Source organism: Peromyscus californicus, unplaced genomic scaffold, assembly GCF_007827085.1.
Source record: "Peromyscus californicus insignis strain IS unplaced genomic scaffold, ASM782708v3 Scaffold_3__1_contigs__length_106647218, whole genome shotgun sequence".
Classification (NCBI taxonomy): Eukaryota; Metazoa; Chordata; class Mammalia; order Rodentia; family Cricetidae; genus Peromyscus; species Peromyscus californicus.
This window is the reverse complement of record NW_026294551.1, coordinates 50,199,723-50,215,218: the sequence shown is the minus strand read 5'-3', so window position 1 is coordinate 50,215,218 and position 15,496 is coordinate 50,199,723. Positions and strand designations below refer to the sequence as shown.

Sequence of the window (15,496 nt, the reverse complement as noted above, 5' to 3'; positions counted from 1 at the left end):
GGGGCCGGAGAAATGGCTCAGAGGTTAAGAGCAATTTTTGCTCTTGCAGAAGACTCAGGTTCAGTTCCCAGCACCCACACGGTGGCTCACAATCATCTGTAACTCTACTTCCAGAGGACCTGATGCCCTCTTCTGACCTCTGTAACCACTAAGCACTCATGTAGTGCTTGCACATGTAGAGAAACCTTCACACACATAAAATAAAAAAATAAAAAATAAAACTTTTACAAGTACTTAAGAGAAAGAGAGATTCAGGGAGGGTAGGGGATCTGATACCTAAGGTCATTCAGCAAATCAGGGCACACTTGAGTCTGGAACTCCTGGTCTTACCATCCGCCAGGTCACTCAGCTGCCTTCACCCCCAGCCAGCTGCAGAGACTATCCTGAACACTGGAAACCCCACCATTCATTTATTCACTCATGCATGCGTGAATATTCATTTATTCATTCAGAAAGTAGGGGGAGGGACACGTCTTAGTTACTGCCCTATTGCTGTGAAGAGACACTGTGACAAAGGCAAATTATAAAAGAAAACGGGGACTTCCTTACAGGTTTAGAGGGTGAGTCCATGACCCTCACCGTGGGGAGTGTGGCAACAGGCAGGCAGCCATGACGCTGGAGCAGTAACTGAGAGCTGACATCCTATCCAAAGGATGGAGGCAGAGAGGGAGCTCACGGGGATGGTGTAGGCTTTTGAAACCTCAAGGCCCACCCCCATGACACACCTCCTCCAAGGCCACACCTCCTAATCCTTCCTAAACAGTCAATTGGAAACCATGAGCCTGCGGGGCCATCCTCATTCAAACCACCACACTTTTGTATGTTGCCTTGGTCCTGGGTCTCTCCACAGCAACAGAATAGTAACTAAGAGAGGGCATCTGCAATGTACTAATGTTAGGTGTCTGGGATTCATGGGTGAATGAACACCAGAGTCCTGCCTGCTTAGGACTTACAGTCTAAGGAAGAAAAACACACAGATAACACAATAGCAGTAATAATAAGCTGTGTAAGAGGGTGAGGAATACTAGGGAGGATCACAGGGCAGGGACAGGAGATTAGAGTCTGGAAAGTTTCGCCTCAGCAAAGGCCTGTGAGAGGCAGGGAAACATTTACAGGAATACTGGGGGAGCAGGCAGGAGTGCACTTAGCATGTCTGAGGGGCAGGAAAGGGGCCAGAGTGTCTGCAGCAAAAGGACAAGGTTGAGAGGCCAGATGGAGTGGGCTCCTCCATGGGGGAAGTCAGGAGGGTGCAGAGCAAAGAACTAATGACCTGGTCTTGTTCTGCCAGGACAAGAGTGTGGTATAGAGTCATGTGGGACTTGGAGAGAATGCCACTGTTGGTGGTGGTGGGAGGGGCTTGGCGCTCTAGGTGAAATAAAGAGACTCAGGTGAGGCCAGTAGAGGCCAACCACACAGCCTGTCTCATGGAAGGCAGTCCCATTGCCAGCAGGCAGATGGCCAGACAACACTGGCCTCTGCCTGCTGGGCTCCTGTGTGCACGGCTTAGCAGCCCCTGGGAAGGCAGCATTTAAGAGGGAGGAGGAATGAAAAGAGGAGGGCCGTGAGCAAGGCAAAGTGGGCTGTGTAGAGGAACATGAAGGATCCTTCTCTCTGCTGGACTTGAAAACACAGGACAGACGACCTGGTAACTCAGGTCTGTAACTTAGGCTTTGAGCAGAATCAGTCCATGGGCCTCAGAGACATCCTGTCCAGGGTTCAAGCCCAGCTCTGTATCATCTGAGCTAGGACCCTTCGCCAGGTCACATCTGTGTCCCTGCTTCATTGGTGTGTTGGTAAATGTGTAAAAACAGGTTCTCTAAAAAGGGTCAGAGGAGGGGCCCCATGATGCCTGGAGATTGTGCATCTCCATAGTATAAACACTCCCACCTAGCTGGGGCCAAGCCACCAAAGAGACATGAAACTCAGCACTCAGTACCTTCCCAATCACAGGCGTTTCCACCATTCAGTTAAAAGGAGTTTACCTCAAGCACACTGATAATAGCCTGATGTAGGAAAATAATTAGGAAGTGATGACTCCTGAGCATTTATCAGCTTCTTTTAATACAAATCACTCAGTTGTAAGTTTATATAATTTAGTTCTGAACAATGGCTGTATCTAACAAGCAGCTCACACAATTCCTAAAAATTTAACAATCGGCTCTCATGAGCCAGTCTGAGCCAGCTCTCCACGCCAACTTCCTCATCTGTAAAATGAAGATAAAAATAGCTGCTGCTCTGGGTGGCTTGAGTATTGGATGAGGCAGTGCGGGGGAAGGTGCTTCACGCCCTGCCCGGCTGGGTCAACAAGGCTCTGTTTACATTAGCCAGGGCCAATATTATTTCCTTACATCTACAGAAAGAATGCTTTCTTGTTAGCCCCGCCTCCCAAGACCTGCCCAAGATCAGATCAGGATGTGGACAAGGAAAAGCTTAGTCGCAAAGGGCTTACACGTGTTTAGGGGAAGAGGAACAACTGCCTTCTGTATGCCTGTCTGAGCTGGGTGGGGAGTGGGCAGAGAAAATCAGAGTAGGAGATGCACAGCTCAATGTATTTAAAGCCTGGGAATCAGTAGGGAGCACCAAATCCTGGTGACGTCAAAGCAGGTAATAAAACATGCCTAGGAGTTCACCATGAGGATAACACTTTATACATATACGTATATGTATATATATAAAACACTTTACATGTGTGTATCACATATATACGTCTATATATATATATATAAACTTTATCTATTATGTAAATTTCAAGTCTTCTAATCATATTGTGTGATGGTTAATGAAGTATGATGCTTATTGTTAATAACATCTGCAGTTGTCAATGATAGATCACTTATTACAGGCCAGGCCCTGGACATACTCTTGGCATATACATTCATTATCTCAGTCAAATTATTGCCATAACTTCATCTTACAGAGGAGACAACCCGGCTGAAAGAAGTGATGTCACATGGCAAGTGTGTGGCTGAGCCAGAATTAAATCTCAGTTTACCCGTCTTTAAAGCCCTTGCTCTAAATCACATCACTTACTGCTGGACTAGGAAGAAGATGGTCCCCACAGATGACCCTGAGGTCAGAGAATGTTCAGGGTGTACTGGGACAGCAGGAGATGGGTCAGGCTGCAGTCTGAGAAGGGCATGGAGGGAGACAGGTCCCTAGACACCAGGACTGGGCTTGCATTCTGAGCCATAGCATGACCCCATCCTACCTCTGTGAGGAGGAATGCTTGGAAACGCTCCCACTGGATGACTGAAGGAACCTGAAGCAGGCACCCAGGCCTTGATCACATCGAACTGTCTTCAACAGGCCAGCCTTCTGGCTCTCCCACCCTGACTTTTTGCTCATGCAGTAGGCAGGAACACCAGGGCTGGTAGGCTTCTGTAAGCAGTGCACCTGTTCCCACCTGCCAGTCCAGCCTGCCACTCCCCCAAACTCCTCCACTCCATCAAAAAACTTGAGCCCTACTTTTCTGTACCCACATAACTGCTGGGGCCACTGAGGCCCTAAGAGATAGAGGAACACACCCTGAAAGACATAGCAAGTCTAGCTGGGACCTCAGTGCCTTCCCCGCAGGAACAAAGGAATCCAGGGTCAGGAATGTGTCGGGTCATCTTTGCAGCCTCATCCCTCAGACTCCTCCTAGCCCTCAGGGGCATCACTGGCCAGCGGCAGGCCTTGCACACTGTCAGGATAGGGATGGGAGAAAGAGCCCAGGCCAAGGCCTGGACAGTGAACTATGTCCCTTGGGAACAATGGGCACTGAGAGGCTTACAAAGCCATCAGGCTGCTCTGTTGGAATAAAGACCAGCAACAGCTAGAAGCTTCCGGTGCCTTCCACTCCTGCCCCATGGTCTTTGGGGGAGGAGAGCTTTCAGGCCAGACTGGCTGCCCCGCCCCCAACCTCCATATAGGCAGAGTGGCTTTCCCGGCAGTTCCCGCAGACACGAGGACATCCTGTGGCCAGGGTGTGGGGAAGACCTCACTCAGCTCACGCTTGCTGAGCCCACAGGTCTGGGACAATGGAGCTGTAGGGCAAGGAGCCAGGCAGAGGGGGCAGGGTACCCGGGCTACTGCTGATGGGAGGAGTCTAGCTCAGTATCTATTGGAACTCAGGCGCCAAGCCTCACTCTCACCTTCACAGAGCTGGCTCAAGGCCATCAGGAAAAATGGAAGGCAGCCTGGGAGGGGGTGCCAGGCATCATGGATGATGCAGGTAACCCTAGCACTCACGAGACTGAAGCAGGAGGATTGCATGCTTGAGACCAATTTGAGGTACATAGCAGGTTCCAGGCCAGTCTGGGATACATAGCAAGACTTTGTTTCAAAGTAAAATGAAAAGTGCTTAGGACAGAGCTCAGTGGCAGAGCAAGTGCACCTAGCAAGTGCTAGGTCCTGGCTTTGATCCCCTATACCACAAAAGAAAAACAAGACAGATGGCTGGCTGAATGACATGTCTGAGGTGTCATCTATTTCCTGTGGCTGACACAGAGCTCATGAGCTAACATCCAGAAGGTGGGAGCAAGCCTCACAGGGGATCTGCATGATGGCAACCACAGCTGTAGCCCTATCCATGGTAGGAGATGCCACTCTCACTATACATGGGGCCTGCCTGACCAGAGAAAGTGGCATCAGAGTAGGAGATGGCAAGGTGGTTGCCAGGGGAGGCACTGTGACTGTGGAGTCTACCTCCTGCCCCTGCCTGGCCTGGCTGAACCAGGGCTATGTTTCCCAAGTCCAAATTCCAGCTGGCTGCTATTTCAAGAAGACACACAACCCTCCACATCCTGTGGGCAGGGAGGAGACTCAGACATATGTGGGCAGCCTCTGCCATCCAGGCACAACCCAGGCCACCCTAGCCGATGGATGGGGTAGACACAGGGCACACATGGCTCCTCTGGTGGCATCTGGGATCCCTCCACATTCAGCCCTCAGGCAGGAAGAATCCACCATTGCTCTCTTTATACTCCACTTTGGATAGAACGCCTGCGCTGGCCTCTCCAGCCACAGGTGGGTGGGTTCTTGGGCCTCCTTTGGACAGCAGGCCCTGGGACGGTGGCTGTGGGGCTGCTCAGCTTTGCCTGTGGAACTTCAGTCTGCTGAAGCAGAGCATGTTGCTGGGCTGATCGAGATGGAAAAGGAGCAAGACACTGTCTGGTTTCAGTCTGAGCCATCTCTTCCTCTAACCCTACCCCATCCTGGCACTTCCTGTGGCCCCACAAACTCAAGCCCTGAGTAGCCTCCAGCCTCCTCTGCCATCCATTCCTGCACCAGGCAACAGTGTGAACACGTTGGTGCATACAACTTCAGGGACTGCCCTGCTCTCACGCCTTCTCCCTATTGCTTCAAGACAAAGCCAGGAACCTTAGCCCAGACTTCAAGCCCTTCACAGGAATGTCCTGCCGATTCTTCTGCCTCCTCTTCCTCCATTCTCCCCATACCGAAGCTTATAGCTGACCAATTACAGGTCACAAAGGCCAGGTGACATCACAAACAACCATCACACCCACTGTCCCTTCCCTGTGTTGCATGGACACTGATTCCCTCACATCTATTTTCTAATTCGTTTATTTTCTCTTCAACTAGACTCATCAATGTATCTAATTGTCACCTTATTTTACACCAAAATTTTTTTTTAACTTCTAGTAGTTTCAGGTATTTTAAACATCTTCCTGTTCTCTTTTCATTGTGTGCTATTCTATTTTTTATTTTATTTTTTTATTTTTCAAGACAGGATTTCTCTGTGTAACAGCCCTGGCTGTCCTGGAACTCACTCTGTAGAACAGGCTGGCCTCGAACTCACAGAGATCCGCCTGGCTCTGCCTCCTGAGTGCTGGGATTAAAGGCGTGCGCCACCACTGTCTGGCGTTTGCTATTCTTTTTATATATATCATGACTTCCTTTGAACTTTAAAACTAAGCATTCCTAGGGGTTTGTTGTTTGTTTTTTGTTGTTGTTGTTGTTGTTTTGTTTTTGAGACAGGGTCTCACTCTAGCTCAAACTATCCTGGAATTTGTTCTGTAGCCCAGGCTAGTCCTAAACTCATAGTAATCCCCTTGCCTCAGCCTCTTACGTGCTTGAGATGTCAGGTGTGAGCTACCATGCCTAGCTAATCATACCTATTTTTACAATCCTTTGAAAACTAGGCTATTCTCTGTGGTTCTTCCAGGACCAGCTGCCTGCCTCTCACAAAGATGAGTGGCTTCTTTTTTTTTTCTCCTGGTGCCGGGGATGGAGCCTAAGGCCTTGAACCTGTGAGGCAAGCACTCTACCATTACATCACATACTCATCACATTCTCTGACCTACTGTGAGCGCTAATCATTTTTTTTTTTTTTAAAATCCTCATGTGATCAGACACCAGACGGCCTGGGAATTGAACCCGGGTCCTCTAGATCATCAGGCACTATTCGTTTTGGATGTGGATCTGTCTTCAGGGAGAGCTGTCACCTGTGTCCACGCCGTCTCGACATCATGAAGGCTTCCCTAAAGAGTCACTTGGATTTGCTTTTGCTGGGGTCCCTGGAAACAGATGGCTTCCACGGAAAAAGGAGTAAGCAGCAGGCTTGAGGGTGCCAGGGCTGGCAGCAGGCTCTCTGCAGAAAGTCAGAGGCAGGCAGGAAACATCTGCCTGAAATGGGAACACGACCAGCCGAGCCGTCGGCCAGCCTAGACAGGCTTGGGATCAGGAGCCTGCCTGAGTTCTGGGGGAAAACTGAGTCAGCCTCGTGACCCTGGAAGCCCAAGCCAGCACTGGCCTGAGCTTCAGGTAAAAAAGCCTTCCCCAGGCTGGAAGATGACCAGCAACGCACCCAGGAAGCCACAGAACTAGCACATGGGGGAAGCACGTTGTGCTAGTCTGCTTTTGTGTACGTTTGAAATTTTGTGAAAATGTCGTTACAAACACTGCCAAGGGCCCAGCACATACAACTGCCCCTGGTGCTCTGAAGCACATGGCCGCAGCTCCATCTCCCAGTCCAGCTTTTGACTGCAGCTCTTTGCTTCTGGCACCTGGGAATTCCCTGTTAGCTTTCAAGTACAGCTATGTAATTTAAATGGGTTTTCTCTGCATATTTCTCCCAGCTAGGAAAGCGAGGTGTGTGGGGGGTGGGAGCAGGGGTGGAGAGAGAGACAGGGCTCTGACATCCACTGACAAACTGACCAGATGTCCTTTCCCATGAATGAAAAAGCCCCGCTGAAATATTCCCTCTTCTGGGAGGCCTTTCCCACCCGCCACCTGCCACAGCTAGGCGCACACTCAGCCATCTCTCCAGGCTCCCACACTGAGCCCCGGACCTGAGTCGTAACTGAATGGCATTTTCTACTACCATTGACAGGGTGGGGACTCTGCTTGCTAGAGGGGTCTAAGCATGAACAACACCCAGCCCAGGGCATGCCAAGCAACAGCTTTATTAGCTGCTATCCCTTTCGGTGTGAGCTTTGGAGGCTCCCCCAGTGGCTAGAGTTCTACTGTGGGCTGCCACGGAAGCCAAGTTGAGCCAGCAGCAATGTACAAGGGGATGCTGACAGTGGACCCCTTCCCAGGGGGTAACAGGAAGGGCAGGCCCAAACCAAACCCTCTATCTCCTCACAATCCTCCCAGCCCCAAAGCCCCTGGAGCCCACAAATAAGCTGGCGCTGTTCTCAGCCCCGGCCCTTTGATCCAGGCAAGCAGCAACACTTAACTGGCGCCCTCCACCAGCTCTGACCTTATCGGGCTCAGGGGAGAGACAGGTGCCCGGGGCACAGGCCAATTAGGTGCCTTGCTCTGGTGCCCACTGAGTCACATCCTGGTTGAGCTTGCCCAGCTTCTTAGCCGAAATGGCCAGCAGGGTGAGGACACTGCAGGGAACCATCCTCAGCCGCGTCACAATAAACAGCAGGGTGAAGAAGGCCATGGGGCAAGGACTCACGAGACTCTGAGAAGGCTGGGAGTTCTCATCTGTGGGGACACTGGGATGCCAGACACTCAGACTCCAAGAGCTAAGAGGGCAGCAGCATGCAAAGGCAGGGTCCCTCTGCCACAAGTCCTCACTCAGCAAGTTGCTCCCCTCCCTTGGCCCACCTCTTTCACCAGCAAGAGAACTTGGCAAAGGGAGCCCGTAGGGTTCTGGAAGAATCAAATGAGACCATATTTGTGGGGGACCTGTCCACTTCCAGCCAGGTCCCTGGAGATCAGTAGGGACCATGCGCCCTCTTATGAAGAGAGAATCCAACCTGGAAGGCACTGCTGAAGGAATCAGGGCCTGACCTCCCACATTCTCTGGGACTGGTACCCCCTCCATACCCCCGAGAGGCCAGGTAGGACTGACCACACTCAGGATAGTTGATGAAGGAAGCTGGGGTACAGCCTCCCTCCAGATCACCAGCAAGGCTAGGACCAGAGGGATAAGGTTCATCCAGGTTCCTGGGGACTCAGGGACCATATGTGGTAGGGGCCAGGGTCTAGGAAAGCTGTGCAGTGCACTCTTCCCATATTACCGCTGGCCAGGACCCCTTCCTCTGGGTGATCACTGTGCACAGAGCAGGGCAACCCAGCCAGGGAGGCCAGGAAGCAGAAAGAAAGGCCTGGGCTCATGGCTTGGTGGAGGCTACAGCTGTGGGAGTAGAGTCCTGACCACTATGTGGACATGAGACCACACAGCCTTGCCCCTCCTTAGTTAAGTGTCACTTGTTAAGAAGGAGTCCTGCAGCCAGTAAATAGATCTCTCTCTGAGCCAGAGACCCTATCCAGGATCTTTGCTCAGGGACAAGGAGCTGGGTGCTCTCTGAGGGGCCTGGGCAGGTACTGCGTGGCATGCCAGTGTCATTCTGGGAGTTCTAGGGGCCATTGTGCATATGGAATGCCACCTAGACAGGTCAGGCAGGTTCCAAGGCAGATTCCCTCCACCCCCACCCTCCTAGAACAGCTAGGCTGGGGAAGGGTTCATGGGCTGGAATGCAAAACCAGAGCTCTCCCACACACCAGCCTGCCTAGGGTTCACAGCCAGATGAACTCCAGGTCCAGAGACAGGCTGGAGTCATACAACAAGGTTGGAGCCCAGTCAAGACCAGACATCCTGGGATCTCATACTGGACTGAGTCTCCAGTAGACCTTCAAGAGCCAGCTTAGGTCATGGTGGTATAGCCAAAGCTAGTAGGGAGGCCAGGGAGCCAAGAGTACAGATCCTACAGGCCCCTGAAGGGTAGGGCAAGGAAGAGGGAGACATGGTCTCTGTCTCCAGATGGGAAACTGAGAGGCTAGGGCAGCTGCACAGTGGCTTCCCCTATAGCCTCTGATGTATTTGCCACAGCCCAGAAGACCTTAGGTCCTGCCTCTGATGGTCCATGGGGAGGCCGGGATCCTAGGAAGGAGAGGCAGGAACCCTCAGGCCAAGCCTAGACAGGACCCAGGACCTCAGAGTCCCTCAGAAGCTGACAGGTGGTAGCATCCCTTGTTATTCAAGAGGTGATTCATAAATGGATCAGAATGAAGGCATGGAGGGAGGTGCAGTGACAGGAACAGGAACTGAGGCTCAGCTGGCATCACCCAAATCACTGGCTCCCTTTTTACCAAGTGGGCCAAGACACTGGGTACCGATGACGTCTTAGAACCCCAAAGAAGGGTCCCCTTGGTGGGCTTTGGCTCAGACCCTGTGCTCTTGTTGTCTCTACACCCACTTGGGACAGGTGCGTGTATTTTGTTTTACAAGAAAAGAAGCTGAGGCTTAGAAGGACAGAGCCCATGGTGGAAGGCAATAGTGGAATTTTGCTGCAATGCCCACCCTCGTTCTGATTTGAGGACAGAAGAGACCAAGAGAATGAAGGCTGAGCAGAGCTGCTACCCCTGGGCAGATAGTGAGGTAAGAATAGGCCTTACCTGACTGCAGCAAGCCAGCGCCCCGGTCCTTGACCCCAAAGTGCTGCTGGATGTCCAGAAGAACACCTGGAGGGGAGACAGAGGGTGCTTACTGCAAAGTCTAATGCAAGGGTATTCCCATTAGCTGCCCCGGTCTCAGACCAGTCTGGCCCATCTCCCACATTCCTGCCCTGCTGTGACCTCCACCTTGCCTAAGCTATCTAGACCACTGGGAAGATTGGGGTGCCAGCCTCCCCTCCTCTACTTTCCATGCTCAGCCTGGGCATGATATCCACTCATCAGCCATGGCAGGAGCCTGAAGTATAAAAGCAGAACAAGGCTCTCCTGTGGTTACTCCATAAGACTGACCTCTGCCTTGCCTGTGCTCCACCCTGAGTGAGAGAGCAGGACCTGAACCATAGTCCTGGGTCCTGTTCTCTGCCCTTCACAAAGTCCCCAGCTAAAGAGCAAAGTGCAGCCACAGCCAGTTGTGGAGACAACCAGTGACTAGAAACATGGACCAAGTGGCTTAAGGCAACATTCACACAGGCTCTCAAGCACACACAGACACAGACACACACACACACACACACACACACACACACACACACACACACACACACACACACCCCTCATGCCAGCTGCCCTCATGACCAGGACTCCAGTTCTCAGACACAGAAAGCCGGCCTCAGGGAAACAGGTCCCAGAGGCCATGCCTGTCCCCCCAGTCTACCACCTTTGCTCCCCACTAGGGCTCTGACTGTCAACAGAAGCTGAAGAAAACCTACAAATCATCCACTGCCGACAAAGAGAGCCACAACTGCGTTAGGGCTACAGACCCCAGATCACTTCTGTAGCTCTTAGTCAAGTCTCCAGAGTTAGCACCCGAAGTAGCCTAGCCCAGGGCCCCACTGGGCTTATCTCTGTGGACAGAAGGACCACCAGGCCACAGTCCTTTACCACAGAGAAAGGGTTAGGGAGAGAAGAGGAAGAGACGACGCCCTGCCTTCGAGAGCTGCCCACATGGGGAGCAGAGGCCCTTGGGGACCGTGGAGCTTTCTCTGACAATAACAGCATTACTGGTGACTGGCTGTTTGTGTTGCTGGGTGTGAAATCCCATAGAGCCCTGTGAGACCGTACTGTTATCCCACTGGACAGGTGAGGAAACTGAGGCACAGGAGATTGAACCATAAGCTCAAAGTCACCAACATGGAAGGAGGAGTCAGGGATTGCTGAGCACTGTGTCTGGGTCTACTATGACAGATGGAGCGGGGGCACCAAATGTCATTGTCCCTCTTTAGGTCCTTCTGGGAAGCTGAGGGATCTCGCCGGCTGTAGGGCCAGGCCTGACTGGTAGCTGGCAGCCTGACAGTCGGGAGAAAGCATCTTCCTCTCTAATTCCCTGAGTGGATTCTCCATAATTACGCTAATGAAGAGGCAGTGTGAGGCCTAGCTAATGACTTAATAACCAAGGTCTAATGGGGCAATGCCCCTGCCACAAAGCTGGATAGTAGGAGCTAGGCCTGCAGATGGACACAGTCACTATGTGGGACCAGAGAAGCTCTGACCAGCCTCAGAGGCCAAGAGGCAATGCCAATGGGCTCAACCTTGGGGAACTGTCCACACTCACCTCGCAGGCCCTTGCCCCTTCCCTCTCCTGAGCCAGGCCTCTCTCTCTCTCAGTTACTGTCACCTGTGACTCCACAGTGTACAAGCCCTTCCTCAGGTCACAGACAACAGGTCCACAGCTCTGCCAACCCTGCCCTCCTGTCCCACTTCCTGGATGACAGCCCCACCTCTCAAACTACCCAATGCCTGCTTCCACACTCCAAACACCTCTTCTCCAGCTTGGCCCTTGGCTCACTCTACCAGTCCCTGCCACTCCTTCAAGATTGGCCCCCACGCCTCCTCTTCTAAGCAGTCTTCCCTATTTCTCCCACTTCTGCCAGGCTCAGTCAGTCACTGCCCAGTGTTTCCTGGTCCATCCTGATATTAGCACCAATCTCAAGGATTGGTCAGGATGAGTTCATTCAGTGGGAAAGACACACCACACGGGTCGTAGGGTTACTCCTGGGACCCAATGTGACTGGGAACTAACGCCATTAGTAATTGCTTCCTGGTAAGTTCTGGTATTGCTAGGCTCTCAGGGCAAATCTGAACACATGTGCCTGGTGTTCCAGTTGCCGCCTCCATTCTGCACATGAATAAACCAAGGCTAGAGGGAGGAAGCCACTGTCACACACCACCTCAGGCTCTGGACATGAGCTTTGAAACCAGGTCTTGAAATACTGAAGGGAAAAAAACAAGCTTTGTTTGTGTCAATGGACTCTCATAACAGATAGCTTCTGTGAGCAAAGGTCAAGGCAGGGGGTCTCCATGGAGCGCACAAGCCCTGGCGGCTGCAGCAGACACAAAGGGGGAACCGGTCACTTCAGCTCAGGCAGTATCCACCAAAGAAGGCATCAGACTCCCCAGGGTGAAGATTCAGTCCCAAGGCTGCTCCCCATGGCAGGTGCCCGTCATAAATCCCAGGCTGACCTGTGGGGTTCCCACAACCCCCTCAAGTTCAATTCATTTGCTAGCACAGCTCATAGAACTCAGGGGGAACACGTGCGCTCAAGCACACACCACACACACACACACACACACACACACACACACACATACACACACACGTCTATGACAAAGATTTCAGAGTACACATAAAACAATGCCTGCGTTGAAACATGTGGGGAGGGGCATGGGGCCTCCTCACCTCCTAAAACATCACCTTACAGGAACCTCCCAGCACCCCTGCTCTCCAGTCGTTTGGGATTTTTGTGGAGGCCTTGTTATATAGGCCTGATTCATTGAACCCTTGACCAGTGGTAATCAACTCAGTCCCAGGCTCCTCCCTCTTCTGTCCCAGCTTTCCAGCCTTGCCTTCAGTGACCAGCCCCTATACTGAGGCTGCCTGGGGGCAGGACCGTCAGCCAACTCATTAGCATGCCGAATATGCTAATCCTTTCGAAAATTCCAACGATTTTGGTGAAAAGTAAAGAGGCTCTCTTGCTGTCCTCTGCCTTACCTCTTCCCGCTTCATAGTTATCCCCTAGCTCAGGGCCCAGCACAGAGCTGGTCCCCAGGGACAGTAAGGGGCAGGATGGATATAGATGGATAGGTGGCCATGGGTAGGACATAAGCCATGGGAAGCCTAGAACAAGGACAGCCTCAGAGCTGGGTAGATAAAGGATGGGTATCCGGAGGGAATGGGAGAATGAACTACCTCCCACCCTCCCCCCACCACCCATCCTGAGTCTGTGGCTGTCTGCCCCCACCAAAGGAAGGGCCTGGGTCTAAAGTTATGAGAACCCTCTTTCAGGGAAAGAAGTTGTATCAAAACCTGTAAAACCTTCCAGCTAGTCACTCCCTACCCGGTGGTTTTCCAGCTTGACACTTGCCTCTGCTTCCAGGAAGCTTTCCCTGACTTCTCCATTCTCCACACGCAGACAGGCATCCAAGGTCCCCAGGAACTCTAGGGAAGTTTAGAAGCCAGGGTACAGGAAGTTTGGGGTCCCCTCTGCCACCTGCTGTAAAGCTGTGGGTGCAAGGCCAGAGTAACCTTCTTGCAGAGCATGGACTGCATCAAAAGGGGTCAGGCCCCCCAGGGCCTTTCTAGGTCATTTTCTGTCTTTCCGGCCTGGAGAGAGGCAGGAGAACAGGATCCCGATAGCCACTGGCATGGGAAGCATGTGTCACAGCAGCTCATAGCTGGCTCACATTTTCCTCTGGGCTCCAGCCTGGCGCAGGCACATACATCCTCTCTTTTCTACCACAGCCTTACATTTACTCTTTCCTGGAGGCTGAGGTTTGCTGGGTCACAGGATGGGCCTCACGCCCAGGAGCAGCTTCCCACAGCTCAGGCCAAGCCCGGCCCCCTGGCCCACCAGTTCCAGCCAGGGAGGGGACAAGGTGGGGTTCCCACCCCAGTGTGGTTCCCACCTATTCTAGCCTGAGGCCAGCCTCTCCAGGAGGCCACCCCACCCACATTCACAAGGGCCACAGGGTCTCCATTCCCAAGGACACATACTCTGGAATAGCAGAATCCCTGAATTCTCAAATCCATTCACAGCCATCACACCCCTCACAAATCTCTGAGGGAAGGCTCTCCTTTCCTCATAGGATCCTGCATCTGTCAGCCTCTATTTGGTACCTCCTTCACAGCAGCAGCTCTTGAAATGCACCCCCCCCCCAACCCCATGCGTCTGGGAATGTGGCTCAATTGCTAGATTGCCTGCCTAGCACTCACTATGCCCCGATTCTGATTCCCAACACCTCATATACTAAGTGTAGTGGTGCATGATGCCTCTAATCGGTCATTCAAGAGGTAAAGAGACAGGAGGACCAGAAGTTCAAGATATCTTTGGCTATATCGCAAGTTCAAGGCCAGCCTGGGCTACATGTGACCTCCAAATAAAACAAGACAAAAATAGAGTTCTGCTCTCCAAATTGTGTCCTCGCTCAGGGTAGACAACCCAGAGTAGCTTACCCCAGACTCTCCTCTCATCCTTCAGCTTCCCAGCTTCTCTTTCCACAGCTGCCAGATGGCTCCATCCCTAAGCAACACCGCTGAACACCCAGGCTTCCGTGGCAGTCACCTGCAGTCCTTCTTACCACCCTCAATCCCATGAACAAGCCCCGGTATCCTCAGCCTAGCCGGCAGTTTCCCTGCATCTAGTCCTTGCTTGCCCCTGTTCACCGCTCCTGCAGCCAGACCTCATTTAGCAATCGCTGACTAGGTTCCAGGTGAGTAAGGCTCTAGAACCCTCAAGGCTATTTCTGGACTCAAGAGGCTACCTGGTGAAGCCTGGTGGGGGTCAGCTCTGGCCACGCCTCAGAATCACCCACAACTTCCTCAAGACCCGCTGACTCAGCCTCTGGCTCGGTGATACTACCACAGACAAGAGCAAGGTGAAGAGTGCTCGCCATGTGCCAGGTCCAACCCTGAGGGTATTGCTGTCCATGGCTGCTCAGAGCCTTCTGAGGTTCTCCATTGCTGCCTGAATAAAGCTTAGGTGTCCAGCACTCAAGACTTCTGTGATCTGACCTGACTTGGCATGCATGCACACACACATGCGCACACACACACATATGCACACACACATACACGCACAGAGAGCACCAAGCTCTAGATGTGACCACTCACTTCTCTGGACCCCCATTTCTTTCCTGAATAAGTAGACAGAAGGGAGGAACTAGGCTGGTCACAAACCTGCCCAAGACTTTTAGTCACTTTTAGCGAGGGTGCCTGCTCTACAATTCTGCCTCCCTCACCAGGCCTGGTGGTATATACCTGTAAGCCCACTTACTTGGGAGGCTGGGGCAGAAAGATTAAAAGTTTAAAGCCAACCCAGAAACTTAGACAGTGTCTCAAAATAAAAGCAAAAAGAGAGCCAGGCATGCTGGTTAATGCCTTTAATCTCAGCACTCGAGAGGCAGACAGGCAGGTGGATCTCTGAGTTTGAAGCCAGCCTAGTCTACAGCCAGGGAGAGACACCGTCTAAAAAAAAAAGCACAAAGAGGGCTGAGGGTGTGGCTCAGCGACAGAGCACTTGCCTAGCACGTACAAGCTCCAGGTTGACTGCCCAGGACCAAGAATCTATAAACACACTGTCCAGAAGCC

General features: G+C 52.2%; 1 protein-coding gene across 2 annotated transcripts in view; it reads right to left on the bottom strand.

The window, feature by feature from the left end:
- Spns2 (SPNS lysolipid transporter 2, sphingosine-1-phosphate) overlaps nt 1-15,496 on the bottom strand; it is a 38,243-nt gene that overhangs the window by 13,492 nt on the left and 9,255 nt on the right. For both annotated transcript variants that reach the window (XR_008222208.1, XM_052756212.1), the window contains exon 2: nt 9,856-9,921. Coding sequence is in view for 1 of the 2 variants with exons in the window: in XM_052756212.1 (XP_052612172.1) it covers nt 9,856-9,921 (66 nt within the window). In the remaining variant the exon portion in view is untranslated. The remainder of the gene's footprint in view (nt 1-9,855; nt 9,922-15,496) is intronic.